General features: G+C 39.7%; 2 protein-coding genes across 13 annotated transcripts in view; both read left to right on the top strand.

Annotated features, from left to right (window-relative positions):
* Positions 1-24,042, top strand: part of LOC124151632 (myosin-IIIb-like) — a 161,475-nt gene that overhangs the window by 4,444 nt on the left and 132,989 nt on the right. The window lies entirely within an intron of this gene.
* LOC125372274 lies at positions 16,533-23,305 on the top strand. Its single transcript, XM_048381587.1, has 3 exons — positions 16,533-17,496; positions 17,619-22,833; positions 23,228-23,305. Exons 1-2 carry the CDS (start codon positions 16,533-16,535, stop codon positions 22,103-22,105), a joined length of 5,451 nt encoding a protein of 1,816 aa, XP_048237544.1. The 3' UTR covers positions 22,106-22,833; positions 23,228-23,305.

Genomic DNA, 24,042 nt, shown 5'->3' with positions numbered 1-24,042 from the left:
AATTTGTTGTAGCAGACTCACTCGGGGTACATGGGGTTTTATGCGTCGCTCACAATTCGAACTCAATTCTTATATTCATCAAAACTAATAAGAAATGCTTTTATCAAGTTGTTGTCTGCAAACTGATGTAAACCAATATTCCCCAAATTTGATTTACACATGCTTATCCCCAACACTATGTACTATGGATTTCGTGGTAAGGACAGAGTTATGCATTTTTGGAAAAAATAGATCAAATAGGTTTTAGAATTGTAATTTGTGGTAGAAATGACGGATACATAGTAAGCTTTAACAGAACTAAAAATGCATCATCGTGTTGTTGGATTTTTCTGTTCATGTAAATTAGTCATGTGACACCTCCCGCGTGTCTCTTGTAAAGTTGTATTTGAGCAAGGTGATTATATGGCTTGTTGTTTAATATTTCTTCACAAGAATCAGTTTTGTTCCTCATTTTTAGATAAATATTTCTCTCTTCTAATGAAATCGGGCAAAAGTAAAATCAGATGTGATGAGTTGCATGCTAAAATGGGGTGTTGGCGATAATTGGTCCTTGGTGATAATTGGTTGCTAGCCAGTAGATATCATGGTTGATATTAAACAATGGCCACAGATACCACCCTCAAATTTCTAACATTCCTCCATGTTATCAAAATCAGATCTTTAACTTCATTACGATACAAATCTTTGTGAAGATCTCACAACTCCTTCATAGGAGGTCACGTCATGTGAACCCTGAACAAACTTTCAAAATCGCCCAATCTAAATATAGGATACGCAGGTTCTTGAGCCAATCAGATTTCAGTTTTCTGAAACAACTCAACTTTAGGCTCAATATTTTATGAGCACCTGTATATGTGTATAACAGACTGCAACATAACAGCCGTTACAGTTGAATATCATACCTGGAGGTTTAATAGTATGGTAAAACTATCCGAATGGATTATAATGGATGGATTTAAAAATTTAATGTTTAGAAAAGAAAACCCCTCCGGACATAAATATACCCAATATAGTACACCTTTATGGGTGTACATGCCATAGCACTCAGAAACTACAGGGTGTTCAAAGTATCTACAAAAATATAGCACAGCTTTTATTGTTTTGCATTTGGAACTGCCCATTGTTGTGGATTTTTTTGGATTTAGAAATTAGATGTGATGCTCTGAATGCTTCCTTCACTTGTACTGACAATTCAGAAGCTTCGACACTGGCTTGTTAATAGGTTCACCTGCAGTGACCTCGTATGGAGGTCAGATCTTCACACAGGGAGAGGTATCATGTCAAAATGAATGATCTGATTTTAGTGAGATTGTAATATTCCTTATATTCTTCAAAACCTAGGAAATAGCAGACATGTTAGACTTTCAGTTACAGTATGACCAGAAATTATTGAGAATTTAAAGATTGTATTTCCCCCCACCCCCCCTCATTACTTACGTATTAAATGTGAATATTAGTACAACATAACTCCAGCTTCAAAGACAGGTGAACACTCAGTATTTTGTCAAGTCACCATGGGCAGCAATGCAGGCTTCAAGGCGGCGGGGCATACTACTGATCAAAGAAGTTAGAAAGTCCAAATATCGGACCACCTCTTCTTTCATTTCAGCAATATTTGTCAGATTTTTTTATTGACACTTTCCTTCATAAGCCCCCAAACATTTTCTATTGGATTTAGGTCAGGGCTGTAGCTTGGCCAATCTAATAATGTCATATTTTGGGTCCGAAACCAGGCCTGAGAATGCTTTCAACGATGTTTTGGGTCGTTGTCTTGCTGGAAAATCCAAGAATTTCCATAGAATACTTGAGCAGATGGAAGTAAATGCCCCCTTGAGAATATCTGTGTACCGCTCACTGTTCATATTCCTTTCAAATACACACAGGGGCGTTGCCCCTAACACAGATATGCCACCCCACACGTGGAATTTTGGACTGTACTTTGGGCGCTGATACAAAGGTTTTTCAGTTTGTTTGGTCCAGAATTTTAGTGTATTAGGAAACAGCCACACAGAACTTTCATCTGAGAAAATCACATTGTCCCAATTAAAATTTCTATGCTCTAACAGAGCTCCAGATAAGCTTTTGGTGTTGTGGGTATTTTACCCATGCATTTTAAAATCACTGCGTATCAGCTATTCCATCTGGGTATTCAAATTTCTGTTACCCACTAGTTTTTACACATGTGGGTATTAAGTTAAATATTTAAAAACACTTCATCTAGTCCCTGCAAACTGGTGTTGTGTGGGTTCGAGAGCTTTATAGGACTCATAAATACCACGGTACTTCCACAAGAAAGTGTGATTGCAAATGATCATGATGTAACTGTCATCGTGGAGTTTGGCAAGGTTGACGGAATGCCCGTTTATAATTTCAAAATAAGTTATTGATTTGCTAATCGAATACGCAGGGTTACTTCACAATATTTTGAATATACGCACAAGTTATATTTTTGTAGCGTATCTGTAATGTTCGTTGCGTATTTGATACACTTGGATATTATTTTACTGCATATTTCTGAATTTCTGATGCGTATTTTACGCAGATACGCAGCTTATCTGGATCTCTGCTCTAAGCACCAGTTCAACCTTCGCTCCTTTTGTTCAGGTTTTATGATCGGTGATGGAATTCCTCGACTTTTCTCCCAACTTATTGCATGCAGCTCAGTTCTAATTGTCTCCTTACAGACAGCCACAGTTCCTCTATCAATCATATCCAGTCTTAAGTTTTCTAAACTCCTTCGTTTGTTTTTAGAAACAAGAATACCAAGCCGCCTCCTGTCACCGACTGTCAATTTTCTGGGCCTACCTGCGCCTCTCTTGTGCTCAATGCCATCTCCACTTTCAATATTTTCAAAACACGATAAACAGGGGACAAAGGGATGCCTGTTCTACTTGAAATCACTTTAGCTGATCTGATGTCCTTGTTATAATACTCTAAAATCAACCTCCTCTTCTCTAAATCATCCATACTGAGGATCACTGAAATATGACGTCTGCTAGCAAGTAAACAAAGGGGGATAACACTTGACAAACTAATGAAATAGGATTAACTGAGTTGTCTCTCTTGAATGAAACCAAGCACTTGATAGCTTAAACATATCCCGAGGAAGTTGATAGTTTGATTCCTTGACCAATGTTACAAGATGGTACTTGTCATCCTGCCTTGCACTCGGCATTAAGGGGATAAACAAGGCTGGAGTCAGTATACTGTGTCTGAGTGGGGTATCCATGTTAATCTGCAGCATGGTATCACAGTTGGTTAGCACTATAAAACCAGCATTAGGCAGGACTATAACAAGCAGCTACACACACATGGGCATGCACGTCATTGTATGAGTGAAATAATCTTGAATGCGTTTTACCCCGTTTCACCTCACATCTTCTCATCTCGTATGGGTAAGGTTGCTGTTGGATTCCGCTTGTCAAAGTGAAAAAGTCAGCTGTAAAATCCTTCCTTTTGATTGTTTGGCCTATTGAGTTACATTGTTTTCTGTTTGGTTGTGGTCACAGAAAAGTTAATTTCTATTATGGTGAATGAGTGAGTGAGTGGTTTGAAACTGCTATTAGCAATATTCCAGCAATACCACAGCGAGGAACACCAGAAATGGCATTTCTTTGATAATGTTAACCTTTCAAGGGTAGAAAATACCATTTTTAGATACAAATCAAATACAGACATGCAAAAGTATATGAATGGTTGTTGCTGACAATATCAGCTTTATATTTATCATTAGGACAAGGCCCCTTTTAAGGCACACTTGGAAGATCACATAATGTTTATTGTAGCATCAAAAGCATTCACTCACTCACTCCAAGATTGATCTCTGGAGGACATATTCAGATGGCCGGGCATGGTTAAAATGTCCTTACTTGAATTATCTTGGTGTGTGTGGAAAACATGTAATTATTTATTAGAAAAAGGTATTGCATGTTAGAAGAGATAGTGTGTTAGTGAAGATAATGATTGAAGCGGCATGAATGTGGCTGAAAAACCTACAAACATAAGCGGAGCGAAGCTGGATTTGAACCCATACTCATAGGTTTCTGGCATTTCGAACTCCGCACAGCAAAGTGCGGTGCTTCAGGTGACAGGGCCACCCGTGCCCCCGGTGTCACCCCAGAGCTCCAGATAACTTTTTGAACAATTGAGTTTTTACTCTAGGGTTTCTATTTTAATTGGGTTATTACATTTTTCATTGGGTAACCAATATTTTTTCACTCATCTAATCATCACTCTATTGGAATTTTCCCCAAAAGAGTGAACATTTTAAGATTTCAAAAAAATGAAATAATGTTTTAGATGTATAAAACTCGGAAAGTAAAATATCTCAATTGTGTTTTGGAAATTAGCTCCTTTGTATGCATGCTGGAAAACCTTCATTGGGTATTTACGCGTGCTGTTTTTATATGGATTGTTGGATAGTGTCTCTTGTGTTTAGATGAGGAATTACACATCGGTACACTGGGTGTCGTTGTGTCTCGATGGCGTGGATTGTTGGATAGGGTCTCTTGTGTTTAGATGAGGAATTACACATCGGTACACTGGGTGTCATTGTGCCTCGATGGCTTGGATTGTTGGATAGGGTCTCTTGTGTTTAGATAAGGAATTACACATCAGTACACTGGGTGTCATTGTGTCTCGATGGCGTGGATTGTTAGATAGGGTCTCTTGTGTTTGGATGAGGAATTACACATCGGTACACTGGGTGTCATTGTGCCTCAATGGCGTAGATTGTTGGATAGGGTCTCTTGTGTTTAGATGAGGAATTACACATCGGTACACTGGGTGTCATTGTGCCTCGATGGCGTGGATTGTTGGATAGGGTCTCTTGTGTTTAGATAAGGAATTACACATCAGTACACTGGGTGTCATTGTGCCTCTATGGCGTGGATTGTTGGATGTCGTCTATTGTGTTTAGATGAGGAATTACACATCAGTACACTGGGTGTCATTGTGCCTCTATGGTATGGATTGTTGGATAGGGTCTCTTGTGTTTAGATGAGGAATTACACATCGGTACACTGGGTGTCATTGTGCCTCTATGGCGTGGATTGTTTGATAAGGTCTCTTGTGTTTAGATGAGGAATTACACATCGATACACTGGGTGTCGTTGTGCCTCGATGGCGTGGATTGTTGGATAGGGTCTCTTGTGTTGAGATGAGGAATTACACATCGGTACACTGGGTGTCATTGTGCCTCGATGGTGTGCATTGTTGGATGTCGTCTCTTGTGTTGAGATGAAGAATTACACATCTGTACACTGGGTGTCAGGTCTTTCGTTGCCTTGTCATGGCAAAGATATACCGTTCCACTTCCACTTTTTTTTATGTTTTAGATGTCGGCCTGTGTTTCTTCACATTTCCTTTCCTATCAAAAGTCTTTTGTTGTCAAAGTCCATTTTGAAGAGAGCAAACCCACATATGAAATTTGATCATAAGTAAAGTCCCTAGTTCTCATGTCATCTTTCTGATGAAGAAAGAGTCCATTTTCATGGGCATGGTATTTGAATTGAATGCTGCGAGCAGATGTGTTCTTTTTTTGTTTGAACACTAAAAATGTGAAAAGAGATTTTGAAGTAGACTGAACAAATATTTGTCTTATGTGATGTTTGCTTTTCGTGTATAAGGAAATGTGTTTATCCTAAGGAACCAGTTATTATGGGTGAGAGGGAATATAGTTTCCCTGAATTCTTGTTAAAGGGGATCCTCCCCACTTGAATTCCCCCTTTTAATGAAACAAACATTTGCTTGATTTTTATGCATATGTATTATTATTATATGACACTTAGTGATAGACTTGCCCAATTCAATGTTGTTCATACTCCAACTTGATTACTGTGGCCTGTAAAATATCAAATCAGGACCAGGGACACCAGTGGTCGACAGCATGAGCAACGATCTAGGCAATTGGGATACATACACTTGCTACCACACGATCTTCAGTTTTGTCACCTCTTATGACCTCAACTAATTTTGTGCTAGAATCCCCAAGGTAAAGGACATGTTATAAAATTTTCTTTTGGATTTCATTTGCAACAGTGAATGCTTCTTATGGCTTAACTAATAGAACTTTTAACAACATAAATCAACATTGATATATGTGAGTGAGTGGATGAGTGATTGAGTGATTGTGTGAGTGAGTGAGTGAGTGAATGTGTGAGTGGGTGAGTTTAGTGAGTGAATGTGTTAGTGAGTGAATCTGTGAGTGGGTGAGTTTAGTTAGTGAGTTTAGTTAGTGAGTGTGTGAGTGAGTTTAGTGAGTGAATGATTGTGTGAGTGAGTTTAGTGAATGAGTGAATCTGTGAGTGGGTGAGTGAGTGAATGTGTGAGTGAGTTTAGTGAGTGAATGTGTGAGTGAGAGTGAATCTGTGAGTGAGTGAGTGAGTGAGTTTTATGTTGAACAGTACTTCGGTTATTATCATCGTCATGTGTGAGGAAACCCTAAAGATATGCAGATCTTGACAGGATTTAAACTCAAGATCAGAACTTTCTGGCAGACCTGGGGGACATACCTCTGCAAACCAAATTGCAGCACCGCAGATGACTGGGTCACCCGTACTCCCCGTATTTGAAACGTGATTGATCGCGTATTGCTTTCCTCAATCTTTCACTGCGTTCATAGAGAACTGGACTAGGAGATTAGACATCTCGTCACTGGTGATTGCAGACTTGACAGGATATAAACCAATAAAGTTGACAGTGGTTTGTTAGGCATATTTATTACTACAAGGTGTATCCACTGGTATTTTATTTGATTGCATGATATATTTCTGTAATTGACATCCAAAGAAAGGCCATCTACTTCAAAGAGTACGTTTAATGTTTTTTTCCATTTTACTTGTCTTTTGAAGTCTATTAGATTTATTGGGTTATAGCTTTTTCTCCCCTGCCCAACAAAGTTGGCGGGGGATATAGAAATGGGCTCCATCCGTACGTCCGTCATGTTTCCTTTCCGGAGCATAACTCATAAACCGTTCAATACTTTTTCATCAAACTTTGCAGGTCTGTCAGGTACATGCTGAACTGTTGCCTTTTGCTATTTAGAAATTTTAGAAATTTTTATTTTTTACGTTTCCATGGCAACAAGATGGACTTAGGTTCCAAACTCTTCTTTTTTAAAAAATTTCCATGACAAGTTCCATCTCGGTTAAAAACGGGTTAGGGTTTGTTTAGATTTAATTATGTCATAAATCCTGCAACAGGGGCGGGGGATATAGCCACGTTTGTGGCAAACTCTTGTTATCCCCCTCCCCAACGAAGTTGGCGGGGGATATAGAAATGGGTTCCGTCCTTGTGTGTCTGTGTGTGTGTGTGCGTCCCGAAATCGTTTCAGGAGCATAACTCAGAAACCGTTAAATATTTCTCTACGAAACTTTACATGTTTATCAGACTCATGCTGAACGGGTGCCTTTTGCTATTTAGGAGTTTTATAAATTTTAGTTTTTTACGTTTCCATGGCAACAAGTTGGACTTAGGTTCTATAAGGGTGGTGTTCGTTTCCGGAGGGTAACTCAAAAAGCATTAAATATTTTCTTACAAAACTTTGCATGTTTACCAGACACATACTGAACTGGTGCCTTTTGCTATTTAGGAATTTTATAAATTTTTATTTTTTACGTTTCCATTGCAACAAGTTGGACTTTGGTTCTATAAAGGTGGTGTTCGTTTCCGGAGCATAACTCAAAAACTGTTAAATCCTTTCTTACAAAACTTTGCATGTCTACTAGGCACATACTGAACTGGTGCCTCTTGCTATTTAGGAATTTTAGAATTTTTTATTTTTCACGTTTCCATGGCAATAAGTTGGACTTAGGTTCTACAGGGGTGGTGTTCATTTCCATAGTGTTGTTTGTTTCCAGAGTGTAACTCAAAAACCATTAAATACTTTCTTACAAAACTTTGCATGTCTACCAGGCACATACTGAACAGGTGCACGTTTAGAAATTTTTATTGTTTATGTTTCCATGACAACAAGTTGGATTTAAGTTTTAATATAGGATTGGTTTACTTAAGTAGTATAACAAATAAACTGTTAAATATTTCCTTGCCAAACATTGCATGTCTATATATAAAGCGCATACTGAACTGTGAACTAGTGCCATTTGATATTAAGGAGTTTTAGAAATGTTTATTTTAGAATTTCCATTGCAGCTATTTTGACATGGGCTAAGAGAAATGTTGGGTCAGTTACCTGGTTTGGGACCATAACGTGTTAAAATGGGCGGGGGATATAGATGACTTTGTCAACTATACGCGTGTTGTCATTGTTTTGAAATATAGAGTCCATTTACTGTACTTATTAATCCCAATTGAATTGATAAGATAGAATGACATATCTGATTGTCCTTATAGACAGTTGAGAAGTATATATGAACCCACGAACAGAATTTCAAATAACCCTTTTATGTATTCATTAAAGAACATTCTTCTAGTTTGCGCAGCCTCCGTGGTCTTGTGGTAGAGCGTCCGCCCGGAGAGCGGAAGGTCCGGGGTTCGATCCCCGGCCGCGTCATACCAAAAGACGTTAAAAGATGGTACTTGTTGTTACCCTGTCTGGCGCTCGACATTAAGGGGCTAAAACAAGGACAGGTCGGCTCGGAGTCAGTATACTGTGTCTGAGTAGGGTAATCATGTTAAACTGCGGCATGGTATCTCAGTGAGCTAGCACTATAAATCGGCATCAGTCCGGACTAGTACAAGCAGCCACACACACACATGTGCATGCACGTCGCTATATAAGTGCAATAATCTTGGACGCGACGTTAAACCCAATTTCACCTCACCTCACATCTTCTAGTTTGCACACTTCAATTCCAAAGGGCACAGCTAAACATCTTTACAGTGCCATGTGGCACAGTCGAAACAAACAATATTTTTCTCCCTGTTTATATTGATTGTCTAATGTCTTTATGACGAAGGTAATTAATGTTAATGTGGTTAATTGTTCCGTTTTTGACAGAGTACAGAGCCACATGCAATGTGTATTGACCACAAGGTGTGGTTGTAGGAAGGAGGTATTGACAAGTACAAAAGTTCTCAGTATCATTAACTAGGATTTATGTTGTCAGATGTAACTTAACAATCCCAAATATACATGCAGAATCAATCAGTCTTGTATCCAGGAACACCCAGTTCACTAATACATATTGATGGCTGCCTCTTGGTCCTCGGTGGTGTATGTAGACGTATTTCCTTGTTGAGATTTGAAGGCTTATTCTTGAAATACTTGATTACTTTCATTATTTATTCAGGTATCGATGGGTGGATTAAAGGCGTCCGTCATGCAATCTTGATAGTACTGTTCAATTACTGCGGAATATCTGCATTTAAGTTGATAAGAACAAGTCTAAATGATAAATACAGGCAAATCCAGCAGGCTATATTCAGGGTATGAAACTCCCAAAATTTTCAGCCAGACCACAGGACTGGCTAGCTGAAATACTTGCCAGCCCTGACCAAAACCTGCCTGCCAACTATAATCATATGTTTCTCAGGATAATTTAATTAAAACTTTAAATCGAATTCATTGAACATGAAGTAATGCAAGAAAAGAAATAGCAAACACTTTTTAGGTCAGATTTGTATTTAATATCCTAGAATACATCATGTAAATAATGCTTATCATCGGGAAATATTTAGAATATTTTTACATATGAAATATAACCCGACCTTCGGGCAGGGGGATTTGAAAATCTGGCAGCCCGAGTTGAAATCAACCCGTCTCGGACGGTCGGGCAGGCAGGTATTTCGAACACTGCTATATTGCACTATATAACCAGAACCCCTCTGGGGATTTCAGGCTAGAATTGGTCCCCAGCAACCTGTGCTGGTTGTAACCAAACGGTGGTCAGGCTCTGTGACTTGGTTGATGCATGTCATTGTACCCCAACAGCATGGATCATTGTTCACAATAGCTGGATTGTCTGGTCCAGACTTGATTATTTACAGTGAGTGAGTGAGTGAGTTGGGTTTAATGCCGCTTTTAACATTATTCCAGCTATATCACGGCGTGTCAGCTTAATGTGGGAGGAAAGCCCGAAGTGATGCAGGTCTTAGACGTTTACCACTTCGGTGAAACCAACGAGCACGGGTATGGTGCTGACAAACCTAGAAACATAATTGGGGCGAACCAGGATTCGAACCCACAATCATAGGTTTCTGGCGTGCCCAAGGGACGCAACTCTGCACAGCGAATCGCGGCGCCTTAGAATGGTCTAGATTGTATGGATTCAGTCATTAAACCTGTAACTATCGTTCGGAATACTCCGTGTTAAAGTTTTCGAGGTTGTATGATTAGAAATCACATTCCGACTGTCACTTTCATGATCTGGTAAGCGACTCTCTCATTGGTCGGATGAAAGGTCGTTTTGACGTGACCCCTAATGGGATGTCTTCAGATCTTTGTTTAGCGGTAGTGAGAACTAAGGTCTGATTTTAATGAGATTGCGTGATATGTATCGTATTCGCCTCATAGTGTATACTTTGCAGCCCTAATAGGCAGCAACAGAATATTTTTGTATTGTGTGTAATAATTCATTTCATATGCTGTATATGTAAGTCTCTACTGTTGGAATCAAGAACGAGATATGTCGTTGCAATTTTGACTAGCAGGCTGGTACTCACTTAATATCATATTTCTTGACTGACGTTATCAACATGGCAAATTAAAACCCTTAAAACAATGTCTTGCGTGAGTTTGAAGGTACCCAACTTTCTGCTGGATAACTCAACATGGCTTAAGTAACTTGGTGTCCCTATCAATGAAATAAAATGAAAATTGTCAATAAATGATAGCACAAAGATGAGTGAGTGAAAACAAAAAACTTATAAAAGTATTACAACAACAAAAACAAAGACTTTCTTCAGAATTAACATTGATTTTATTGGGACATCATCACTTACATCATGATTGATATGTTGCCTTTAGAATAATATTAAGAAAAAGCAACAAATGGTATGAGTGAGAACTTCCAGACATACCCCATGAAGGGAGATACATATACACCTGCAAATGAGGCATACATGTTACTGGCTGGTGTTGTATCTTTTACTTAATGTGGCCCAACACTGGAGAACTTGTTTTATTACTCGCCCATGAAGAGATCACCCTTTTTATATCCATACAGCTGTATTACACATTGTTTAATAAACATACAGCTGTATTATACATTGTTTAATAAACATGAAGCAGTAATACACATTATTTAATAAGCATGCAGCTGTAATACACATTGTTTAATAAGCATGCAGCTGTAATACACATTGTTTAATAAACATGCAGCTGTAATACACATTGTTTAATAAGCATGCAGCTGTAATACACATTGTTTAATAAACATGCAGCTGTTATACACATTGTTTGATAAACATACAGCTGTAATACACATTGTTTAATAAACATACAGCTGTAATACACATTGTTTAATAAACATGCAGCTGTAATACACATTGTTTAATAAACATACAGCTGTAATACACATTGTTTAATAAACATGCAGCTGTAATACACATTGTGTAATACCAAAACATGTGCTCAAGTACTGTAGGAACCAGTTTCACTATAAAATATTGAAAACTCCCAACATCCGTGAGCTTATTCAGCGACATTGCGTGTAGAGATGATAGATCATTCAGAGGAGGAGCTTATGCACACTTGATGACCCTGTTGCTAGTCTGCCATCACAGTCATTGTTTCACCAGTAGATCTTGCAAAATAAATTCCACAAATTATGTTATAGGGTATTATGACTTGCTTGTAAACTTTGAAGTGAAGAGCCCTGATCTGCAAGGCCATCATAGTGCACGGCAGTCCTAAGTCTATGAGTTATGATAACCTTAGCGCTACGATAGTTTTGTGGAAGTGTGGTTCTGTTAAACTCAATAGGATTATGCCAAGGATCGCAGATGTCTGCCTATTCACAAATGACAGTGAATGTTTTTAAAAAGTCATGAGCGGGAAGTAATGAGTGAAAAAAGAATGAAACAATATTCTTCTTGGACCAATCAGCAGACTGCTGTCCTTGGTCACTCTCAGTTTAATGAAGCGGGTGACCTGTCTTCCACCTTTGCATAATTTTGCAATACCTCTAGAATTTGCTAAATATGTCCTTTAAACATCCTGTGTGCCGTTGAACAAAGCGATCTTAGCGTTAAGGTGATTGTAACTCCTGTACTTTAACATAGACTTACGACAGTCGTAGCGCTAAGGTTGTTTTGTACAACGGCAGTTGGTAGAACTGGACATGAGGGGAAATCACCCTTCTAGTAGGTGGAATTCACACTTCACTCTACTCATATTCTCCTCTTATTTTGCCTGCGAATGCATCCACCATGCAAAAGGAGCAGGAATAACATTTTCTTCATACCGTGCATGAATTCAGTGTTAGAGTGAACCTTCCCTTTATGATATCGTTCCAATGGATTTGCAGCCATGTTTTTCTACATAATAACCCTCACCTTGGAACACCCCATCTTCCAAAGGCAAGTCAGTTAACTGACGGTAAAAGTCCAGTTTCCACCCTTACCGAACTAGGCTGGTATTATGGAGTTTCATTGTGGCTTGGCTAATGTGTCTATGCCTAGTGCAATCAAAATCCCGCAACAAAATCGAAATCCAGTTTGTAAACTGTCACACAGATTTCGGTTGATTGCAGGATTTGCAAGCATGTGCACCTACAATTTGTTGTCAACAGATATTTTCCAAATCTTTTCATATTTTTAATCAAGGTGCTCACGTGATTGGATGCACATCGCGATGTAAGACTCATTTTATCGCAATAAAGATCTTGATTATTGATCAGATTGTCTTGACTGGGCGCCGCCATTTTTTTTTAAAGCAAATGCAAGTGATATGAGAGGTGGAATCTGAATGGTCCATAGGAGAGGCATAGAAGGGACATAACTCATAATAGCCTCTGGTGGCGCTACGATCGGGCCCAGGAATTCCAGCCTATTTCGACAAGGGTGGAAACTGGACTTTTATAGTCAGTTAACTCTCTTGCCTCGGGAGGATGAGAACACCCTGAAACTTTTTTTGAATGTTCGTAGTTTTTTTAGCAAGCAGACAATGACTCAAAGTATGGAGTTTATGAGTAGTTCTTGCAAGCTAACCTCATATAAATAGGTATCAGGTTGTGATGTCCAGTATATTCGATTGGTTTCTCCCATCAATCACACTGTCCATGCATAATAAAGAGGATTTAATGCAGTGAAAGAAGTCCTGCAATCCTAGCTCTTCAAATTGTATTTATAACAGTGAGCTGGGTATTCTATAGGGCTGGGACGAGTCCAAATTGCCTACCCGGGTACCCAACCCCCTATTACCCGACCCTACCCGGGTCCCCAACCCCCTATTACCCGACCCTACCCGGGTACCCAACCCCCTATTACCCGACCCTACCCGGGTACCCAACCCCCTATTACCCGACCCTACCCGGGTCCCCGCTGTATGTCCCAAGAGACAGGTACAAAATGTCTGATTGGGAAACGTTTGACCGTACTCCTGGCAACATGTATTTAGATACAGGTTTAAAATGAGCTGGACATTGCATACACTGAAGTTGACTGAAGTTTTAACTTTATGCACACATATTAAGTCAGAAGGAATGTGTGCAGAGTCAGAGAGAAATGTGAACATTTGTCACTTTTAGTGTAACCATAGAGTTTTAGATAATTTTTGCCATTAAACAATATAATTACGTGACTAACTGTGGCCGATGTAGTTTTTGTATATATTTGTTTTAATTTCATTTTAGGTTTTTACGTATATTTATCATATATAACTAGTTGTCCGTTTCAGTCAGCTATAACAAAGTGTATCTGACCTGTCTTACCTACTAACTGCCCCATGGCCAGAAGCTTCATTTGCTGATTGGCCAAGCTAACACCTATTGTTAAACTGCATGCTTTGATTACACTGCATACTCTCTCAGCACATAAACTGACAGAACTGCTCAGACCAGCAAAGTGTAAAGAGAGAATATTAAATCAGGTGAGTTAAATAGTTATAATCTATATCTTGTGTTGTATTTAAATAATACAGTATGTTCAAAGTGTTATATGAAGTAAACTAAATGTATGTAATCTAACATAAATGTTGATTTATGTCTAAATATTTAAATCTGCATAGGATAAGCTAAACATCCATACTTTATCACTAAAATGTATTCTATCACTTCAATGAAATATGTGTGAAAGTGTTTTACCTCAAGAGTGTTTTAATAAGCTTTGTAATGTAGAGATTTAGATGTGATACAATGCAAATCATTGTAAAGAAAATGTGTGTATTACTTTGTTCAATATATTAAATGTTAAATAGTGTTTTAGTCTATGTATTGTTTATTCAGATAATCTATGGTGTTGCCATATAGGCAGTTGGGATCCACACCCTTGTATCACCCACAGGGTATGCATTGTGTTATTTATATTTGTCTAAGACTTACAATGTAATCTAATTGTGATAACCACATTTAATGTAATATCATATCATTAATTTCTGTCTTAAAGTATTGTATATGTTTATGCAGAATGTGTAAGCGTTATGCATTTATATTATGTATATATATTGTGTATATATTATAGTCAAATGAAAGTCAAGGAGTTATCTCCCTTGAAGGTCGGTATTGTTGATCATGTACATACTGTATATGTTCTAGTTATAATCGTTTAAGGTTCAGTCTATCTTGTGTTTAATGGATGACTAATATATGTAAATAATTACTTGTACTAAGCCTATGCTGTGTATCTAGCATTAATGATAATGTTTTACTTAGTATTTATTGTGTTATTATGTGTTTCAGGGTGTATGATATATAGATCCTTATCACACTCGACGCATCGCAATAAAGACCTCAACCCCGCAGCATGTGTTTGTTCGCTATAAAAAGACCTTCACTAAACTGCTACAAAATGGAGCCCCCAGTGAGGATCTTGCGGAAGGATGCTTGTGTGAGCCACTACGTGGGATGTGCACCTATTCATTCTTGGAGGGTCCGGGTCTGTCAGTTCGTCCACTCATCATGTGCTCTACGGTATTTGAGAGTTACTTGTGTGTAATGACTTGATGTTCAGTCATGACCATGTGTCATATGCTGTATCGCATACTGTGACAGTTTGTCTACATAAACTGAATTCTAAAGACATTTGAAGTTTGATAAATTCTGATTAATTATATATTACTCATATCTATATGATGTAATTTTTCATCTTTGCCTTGTTTGATATTTGTCATAGATATTTTGCTGTATTCACACAGCATTTAAAGCTAATGGTAAGCTGTGTTACTGATTTGATATCAGTCATGTAGGACATGTACATTGTTCTCTCTGTTATACTTTCAATATATTAGGCCTTGAGTGTAAATATTTTTTGCTTGCGTCATACATGTAGTTGTAATATATTCTGCTCCAGCCACGTTGGTACCAACTCTTTCAACACTTGTGTAATTTAGCTTTAGTAGCTGTGTATTGTTATTGCATATTTTTATATTTTCTGGCCAGATAAATTAGCTATCATGTAGTCTTTGACAATTATTTATTTTATCTTATTCCTTGGTGATCACCATTAGTTATCCTTAGCGTTTCGAATCCGGATTACCCCTTTTATGTTTCTAGGTTTGTCAGCACCATGTCCCTGTGTCAGTGGGTTTCACCAAAGTGGTAACTGTCTGAGACCTGCATCACTTGTGGTTATTCCCCCACATTAAGCTGATACGCTGTGATATAACTTGAATACTGTTGATAACGGCGTTGAACCCAAGTCAGTTACTCTTTAGTTACTCTTTAGTTACTCTTTAGCTACTCTTAGTTACTCTTAGTTACTCTTAGTTATTTTAGTTTTCTTAGTTCATGTGTTCATTGCTGTTTGTGTATCACTATAAGTACATCTGCATACCCTGAGTATTGTAATACTGCATTAGTTTAGTGAGTTCCCAGTTATCATAATGTGAGTATGAGCGTGTGATTTATTGCTTTCATTTTTTCTGTTAAATAAACCTTTAAATAATAAAGCATAAATAGGTATTTATTAAAATGTAATCATGTAAGTGTTCATGTTCTGACAGCCTGACGACAGACTCAGTAAGCACTACTTTACTGCACTGTTACTAACACATTCCCTATTCCTATGTCGTATTGTGTTGTCTTGTATTTCTGTTTTGTTTCTACATTTAGCCAACATGAATTAGTCCTATTTGGTAAGTAAGCCTCACTTGTCAGTTATCCAACTGCAACCGTTTTCTTTCCACGTGTATTGTTATTACCCATAATAACAACTGCATTTATCTCGCCCTAACTATATCTTCTTTCGGGTGTTACATCACGTGGTCATAACTACATAAGTCATCATGTGACTATAGTATATACAAGTTTGTTCGTTTGACGGTTTACACATCAGACTTGTGTTATCTTTCACACGATTTGACGGTTTACACATTTGATTTGTGTCTTCTTTCATAAGATCCATTCATTTGTTTTTGTGTATATGATATACTCATGGTCTTCCCGGAGCACTCTCACTGATTTCTTTCTGCAACCATGGAACTCGAAGAGGAAGAATTGAAGAGCCTACTTACAGTCTTTGCCAAGATGGGGATGTCTCCTAAGGTTGACACCCCTGAGGACCTTAAGACTTGGATTTCAGGTGTCGCACAACAGGAAGGTCCACTTGTGTTAGAGTCTGGAGCGGCTGCACAGACTGATTTCAAGCCTTATACCATGTCAGGGACTGGTATATCACAGCCTCCTGTCGCAACTTATCATCATTTCCCTAAGTTACCTTTCTTTAGCGGCGAATCAGGCAAGGATACTCCATATGATCTGTGGAGATACGAGGTTGATTGTATCCTACAGTCGGGAATACATACACCTGATATTATTTTGCAGGCTGTCCGGAAGTCATTGAAGGGTGAAGCTGCTTTGATTGCCATGAAGCTTGGTCACACAGCTCATATTGATGAACTTCTGGCAAAGATTAGGTCTGCTTTTGGGACACTTAGGAGGCGAGAGACTCTTATGTCGGAGTTCTACGGTGCCACTCAAGGGGAGAATGAAGACGTCTCTGCATGGGGTTGCCGACTGGAGAATCTCATTTATCAGATTTCTTCACAGCGTTCACTCAGTTTGAGTGAACAGGACGATATGTTGAGGAGCAAGATGTGGGATGGACTTAAGCCTGCTTTGAAGAGTTTAGCTGCCCACAAATATGATGTCATCACTCATTTTGATGAGCTCCGTTTGTGCTTGAGGGAGATTGAGTTTGACCTGGACCGTGGAAAGTCAGATGTGCTGAAGAACAAGAAGTCTGCGACTGTGAAGATGGCTTCTGCCTCTGACTCTTCTGCACCTGCTACGAAGAAGGAAGTGTTAGACTTGCAGGCCATGATGAAAGAGATCAAGACAGAGTTAGCAGAGTTGAAGGAACATCATCAACAATCAGCACAGGTGTTCCAGCAATACCGTTCTCCCAGTGCTCAAGGATCTTGGAACTCTTGGAAGGGGAGTAAACAGACTGGTCCTTATGACACTCAGACATCAGGTGGTTTCAATCAGCCAGGATACACTACCCAGAAACCATACCCATCTCAACAAATGCCTTTACGTCAACACCCTCTACCACCACAGCATGCACCTGTACCTCCTTCTATGCCACAAGGATACCGAAGACATGGACAGGACTCCAGTCATCGAGAGCCTCCTACATGCTTCAGATGTGGATGTCCTGGACATATTGCTATAGGCTGCCGTGTTCGACTGGACCACTTAAGGCGTCCTTTAAACTTGGACAGGCCTATGGGAAGGGGTCACCCTTAGGCTCATTCAGACACCCCACATCAAGTAAGGTACCGGATGAGTTAATAGGTCATGCAAATGAGGTCAACATAGAAATTGAAGGTGTGCCTGTCAATGCTTTGCTTGACACTGGGGCCACTGTCTCAATTATTTCTGAATCTTTTTACAGGGAACATTTGCATACTATTCCTATTGAACCTCTCTGTGGTATCTTAGACATAGAGTGTGCTGGAGGAAAACAACTTCCTTATCTTGGATATGTGAGAGTAGGTGTGTCCATTACAGGAGGAGGAGTCAATGACGAGGATCCTGTATCTTGTTTATTACTGGTAGTCCCTGATACAAGATACAATTCAAGAGTTCCAGCGCTTCTTGGAACAAATGTGTTGAGCTGTTTGCTTGAGGACTGCAGGACACTCCATGGACAAAGGTTTCTCCAGAAAGCCGCCTTACACACTCCTTGGTATCTGGCTTACAGGACCATAGTGTTGCGTGATAAGGAACTTGCAAGGAATGGAAGTTGTCTTGGCCTGGTAAAGAGTACAGAGGACAAGAGTTTGATCATCCCTCCTAACAGCAACATTAAGATTAAAGGACGGGTCACCAAGGGAATGACATCCCCAGCGGTGTGTGCTCTGTTACAGCCAACAGCACATGCTTCATTACCAGATGACCTTGACATTGCCCCTACCCTCATCACTTATGACAGCTCAAGGCGAGACACAGTTGATGTTCACATCTCCAACATAACAATGCGGACAGTTGTCATTCCTCCCAGAGCATTGTTGTGTGAAGTACAGCCTGTTACTATACAGAAGCCTCCCACTGGTCAACCTGTTGAACCAGAGGATCTTATGGATCAAGTGGAGATTGACAAGACAGATCTGACTAGACTGCAGTTAGGACAAGGACTTGATGTCATTATGCGTTTTGCTGACATATTCTCCAAGCATGATGAGGATATTGGACACAGTAGCATGGTGCATCACAGGATTGATTTAGTTGATGACACTCCATTCAAACAGCGACACAGAAGAATACCACCATCCATGTATGATGAAGTCCGGAACCATCTACAAATTCTTTTGTCAGCTGGAATCATCAGGAAGTCTCACAGTCCTTGGGCGTCTAATGTAGTCTTAGTTCGCAAAGGCAATGGACAGCTGAGGATCTGTATAGATTATCGCGAACTTAACAATCGGACCATAAAGGACTCATATGCGCTGCCGCGGATTGAGGAATTATTAGACTGTTTGGGAGGTAATAAATTCTTCTCCGTCTTGGACATGAAGAGCGGATATCATCAAGTTGAGGTCGAAGAAGACCATAAACAACGGACAGCTTTCACTGTAGGACCTCTTGGATTTTTTGAATATAATCGGATGCCATTTGGACTCTCAAATGCGCCAGCGACATATCAACGCCTTATGGAGCAGTGCCTGGAAGGTCTACATCTTAATATATGTCTCATATATCTTGATGACCTGATAATATTTTCCAGAACCTATGAAGAGCATGTTGAGAGACTACAGCTTGTGTTTCGGAGACTTCAGGAATGTGGCTTAAAACTTGCAGCAAAGAAGTGTAAGTTCTTCAAGAGGAAAGTCAGATATGTTGGATATATCGTCTCAGAACACGGAATCGAAGCTGATCCAGAGAAACTTGACAAAGTCAAGAACTGGCCTAGACCTACCACACCAGAAGAAGTCAGAAAATTTCTTGGGTTTGCCGGCTACTACCGGAAGTTTATTAAGGATTTTTCCAAGATAGCGAAACCTTTATCAGAACTGATGCCCAAGTCTGCTTCAAAGAAACCACGACGACCACCCACAGATGTAAACTGGATATGGGATGAAGATCAGGAGAATGCCTTCACTGAACTGAAGAATCGTCTCTCCACCCCACCAGTACTTGGATACGCTGACTACTCAAAGCCATTTGAACTACACACAGATGCCAGTGGTCATGGATTGGGTGCAGTGCTGTATCAACATCAGGAAGGGAAGTCACGGGTCATTGCCTATGCAAGTAGAGGACTAAGCCGATCTGAGAGAAACTACTCAGCACACAAGCTTGAATTCTTGTGCCTGAAGTGGGCTATCTCGGAGAAGTTCCACGACTACTTGTATGGACATGACTTTTTGGTCGTCACCGACAACAACCCTTTGACCTATGTGTTAACAAGTGCTCGACTGGATGCAACTGGACATCGATGGCTAGCGTCTCTATCCAGTTATAACTTTAGCCTCAAGTATCGACCTGGAAAAGCCAATACTGATGCTGATGCTCTGTCACGTCTACCAGAGAAGAACACAGATGAAATGGAACAGATTTCAAGGGATTCTGTTGAAGCCATTTGTAATTCTGTACATATCACCAACTTAGTGGAAAGTTTGTGTCTATCCACTGATGTTGTAGATCATGAAGATCTGGATTTGACGGGTGACAGATGTGACCAGAATGCCAGGGATTGGAGACACACACAAGCGAAAGACCAATTACTTGTGGAAATCATAGACCACTTGCGGAATGGGACGAGACCAGACAGAACTCAGTTTCTACGGGACCAAGAGATGACTACTCTGCTTAAAAGCTACAAACAGTTCAAGCTCAAAAGAGGAGTTTTATACAGAGTCACCAATGTCAATGGAGCTGATCACGACCAGTTGGTTCTTCCATCTAGATGTCGCACTGCGGCTATGAGGAGTTTACACGACAATGTTGGACATCCTGGCAGAGACAGGACAATGTCACTATTGAGAGATAGATTTTACTGGCCCGGAATGTCTCGTGATGTTGAAACTCACCTGCATAATTGCGAGAGATGTTTGAAGAGAAAAACACCAACCAACATCAGAGCCCCATTGATAAGTGTTGAGACAGCAGAACCTTTGGAACTTGTTTGCATGGATTTTCTTACCTTAGAACCATCAAAAGGAGGAGTAGAACATGTTTTGGTTGTGACTGATCACTTTACTCGTTATGCACAAGCATACCCAACCAAGAACATGACTGCTAAGACAACAGCTGAGACTTTCTTTTCGAACTTCATAGTTCATTACGGTCTACCCAAGAGAATTCACTCGGATCAGGGAGCCAACTTCACCAGCAAGATAATGCAAGAGTTATGCCAGTTATTGAACATCGACAAGTCCCGCACAACACCTTACCATCCAATGGGCAACGGGATGTGTGAGCGATTTAATCGTACCCTATGCGACATGCTTGGCACTCTTGATCAGGACAGGAAGAAGAATTGGAAGGCTCATGTAGGACCACTCGTCCATGCCTACAACTGTACCCGCCACGAATCAACATCAACAGCTCCATTCTATTTGATGTTCGGGAGACACCCTAGACTACCTGTGGATTTAGCTTTTGGCTTGGACATAGAGAAACAAGGTACCAAGTCCACCACCGAGTACACCAAGTCATTGAAAGATCGCCTCAGACAAGCCTATGAGCTAGCTACTACAGCAGCAATGAAATCACAATCCAAGCAGAAGATTGGCTATGATCACAGCGCCAGAGCAGCCATGTTAGAGCCAGGAGACCGGGTCTTAGTGAAGATCGTTGCCTTTGAAGGTAGGCATAAGCTAGCTGACAGGTGGGAGGAAGATGTTTATGTCGTGCTACGCCGACCCAACCCATCCATACCAGTCTTTGAAGTTGGTAAGGAAAATGGTGAGGGGCGGAAGAGAATTTTGCATCGTAACCTCCTGCTGCCAGTTGGTTCTATGCCTAGCCTTGGTGTGCCAATACCCAAACCAAGACGACAGAGGACACTGCCAGTAGCACCAGTTGCTAGGACAACAGAAAGTAACGACGATGTTTCATCGGATGAGGATACTGTTGTTGAGTATGCCCACCCTCCACAAGCTTCAGTGTCCACTGATATACCAGTGGATGGGCCAACTGAAGAGGAACCATCAGAGACTGTATCTGAAGGAGATGGAACTCCTATTGCAGAGGGGGAGGAAGAGCCAACTGAGGATGCTGTTCAGCATGTTGAGCAGATTCGTGAAGAAGATGGCGCTACTGGGACAGATCATGATGATGACAATGACAATGAAGAAAGAGAGCAACATCCAACTCCAGAGATAACCACTCCTGTTCCACGTCCACGGCAGTCTACTAGGACCCGGACACAGCCGAAATGGATGAAGAGTGGAGAGTTTGCTCTCTCTGCAGTTGCAGATCGGGACTGGCGTACGCGAGCCAACTTTCTCAGCTCACTTCAAGCTGACGGATTGTTCCGAGAACAGCAGCACCGACTTTCTGATGCCATCTTGGATCTTGTCACTGGCAAGGTAAAGTGACGTGGACGTCATTTTTCGATGGAGGGAAGTATGTGGCCGATGTAGTTTTTGTATATATTTGTTTTAATTTCATTTTAGGTTTTTACGTATATTTATCATATATAACTAGTTGTCCGTTTCAGTCAGCTATAACAAAGTGTATCTGACCTGTCTTACCTACTAACTGCCCCATGGCCAGAAGCTTCATTTGCTGATTGGCCAAGCTAACACCTATTGTTAAACTGCATGCTTTGATTACACTGCATACTCTCTCAGCACATAAACTGACAGAACTGCTCAGACCAGCAAAGTGTAAAGAGAGAATATTAAATCAGGTGAGTTAAATAGTTATAATCTATATCTTGTGTTGTATTTAAATAATACAGTATGTTCAAAGTGTTATATGAAGTAAACTAAATGTATGTAATCTAACATAAATGTTGATTTATGTCTAAATATTTAAATCTGCATAGGATAAGCTAAACATCCATACTTTATCACTAAAATGTATTCTATCACTTCAATGAAATATGTGTGAAAGTGTTTTACCTCAAGAGTGTTTTAATAAGCTTTGTAATGTAGAGATTTAGATGTGATACAATGCAAATCATTGTAAAGAAAATGTGTGTATTACTTTGTTCAATATATTAAATGTTAAATAGTGTTTTAGTCTATGTATTGTTTATTCAGATAATCTATGGTGTTGCCATATAGGCAGTTGGGATCCACACCCTTGTATCACCCACAGGGTATGCATTGTGTTATTTATATTTGTCTAAGACTTACAATGTAATCTAATTGTGATAACCACATTTAATGTAATATCATATCATTAATTTCTGTCTTAAAGTATTGTATATGTTTATGCAGAATGTGTAAGCGTTATGCATTTATATTATGTATATATATTGTGTATATATTATAGTCAAATGAAAGTCAAGGAGTTATCTCCCTTGAAGGTCGGTATTGTTGATCATGTACATACTGTATATGTTCTAGTTATAATCGTTTAAGGTTCAGTCTATCTTGTGTTTAATGGATGACTAATATATGTAAATAATTACTTGTACTAAGCCTATGCTGTGTATCTAGCATTAATGATAATGTTTTACTTAGTATTTATTGTGTTATTATGTGTTTCAGGGTGTATGATATATAGATCCTTATCACACTCGACGCATCGCAATAAAGACCTCAACCCCGCAGCATGTGTTTGTTCGCTATAAAAAGACCTTCACTAAACTGCTACAAAATAACCACGGGTCCGGGTAGTCCTGTGGGTACCCGGGTCCTATTCAGTACCCACCCGACCCGAGTACCCGAGTTACCCGTCCCAGCCCTAGTATTCTATCAAGCTTTTTACGTCTTGAGTGTTGTCAAAGGTTCATCAAATACTGGTTAACTTAGACCTGGTTGATATAAATTTCCCATATTAAGAAACACTCCAGGTCAATTGTCTCCACATAAACATCTCCTATGTATAAAGGTGCTCCTTCTCTATGTGAATACATGTCACTCATGTAGCCTGAGAAAGACTGTAGTGAAGGTACAAAAGCAACAAGCAGTCAGTTGTTCCCCATTATAATCCCTAGGAAATGAGAAACAAGGGAAACGTAAGATCTGTCAAACACCATCGCCTGAAATGTCCTGTGAAGTAATTTTCGGCATTATCAAAATGTCATTCATTGAAAAAACGATCAAAACAAACTATTTTTCTTGTCAGGAGGAGCATGAGCCCTGGGAATCTTAGTTGGCAGTCAGAGCCAGTTTAAATATGACAGAAAAGGAAGGCCAGAGAATTAAGTGTGCTCGTGTGAATATTTGCTCGTAGCTGTTACATAATCAGCATTCGTGTTTTTTTGGGCTGTAGGATGTGTTGGGAGGGGAAGAGGCATTTACATTGTGGAACTTCACTGGTGGTGAGCGCATCTCTTGTGCCTAATCCTCCTCAGTATCGG

The sequence above is a fragment of the Haliotis rufescens genome, unplaced genomic scaffold (assembly GCF_023055435.1).
Source record: "Haliotis rufescens isolate VD_foot unplaced genomic scaffold, xgHalRufe1.0.p SCAF_4, whole genome shotgun sequence".
NCBI classification, from domain to species: domain Eukaryota; kingdom Metazoa; phylum Mollusca; class Gastropoda; order Lepetellida; family Haliotidae; genus Haliotis; species Haliotis rufescens.
The sequence above is the reverse complement of the archived record's forward strand: the minus strand, read 5'-3'. Positions and strand labels throughout refer to the sequence as shown.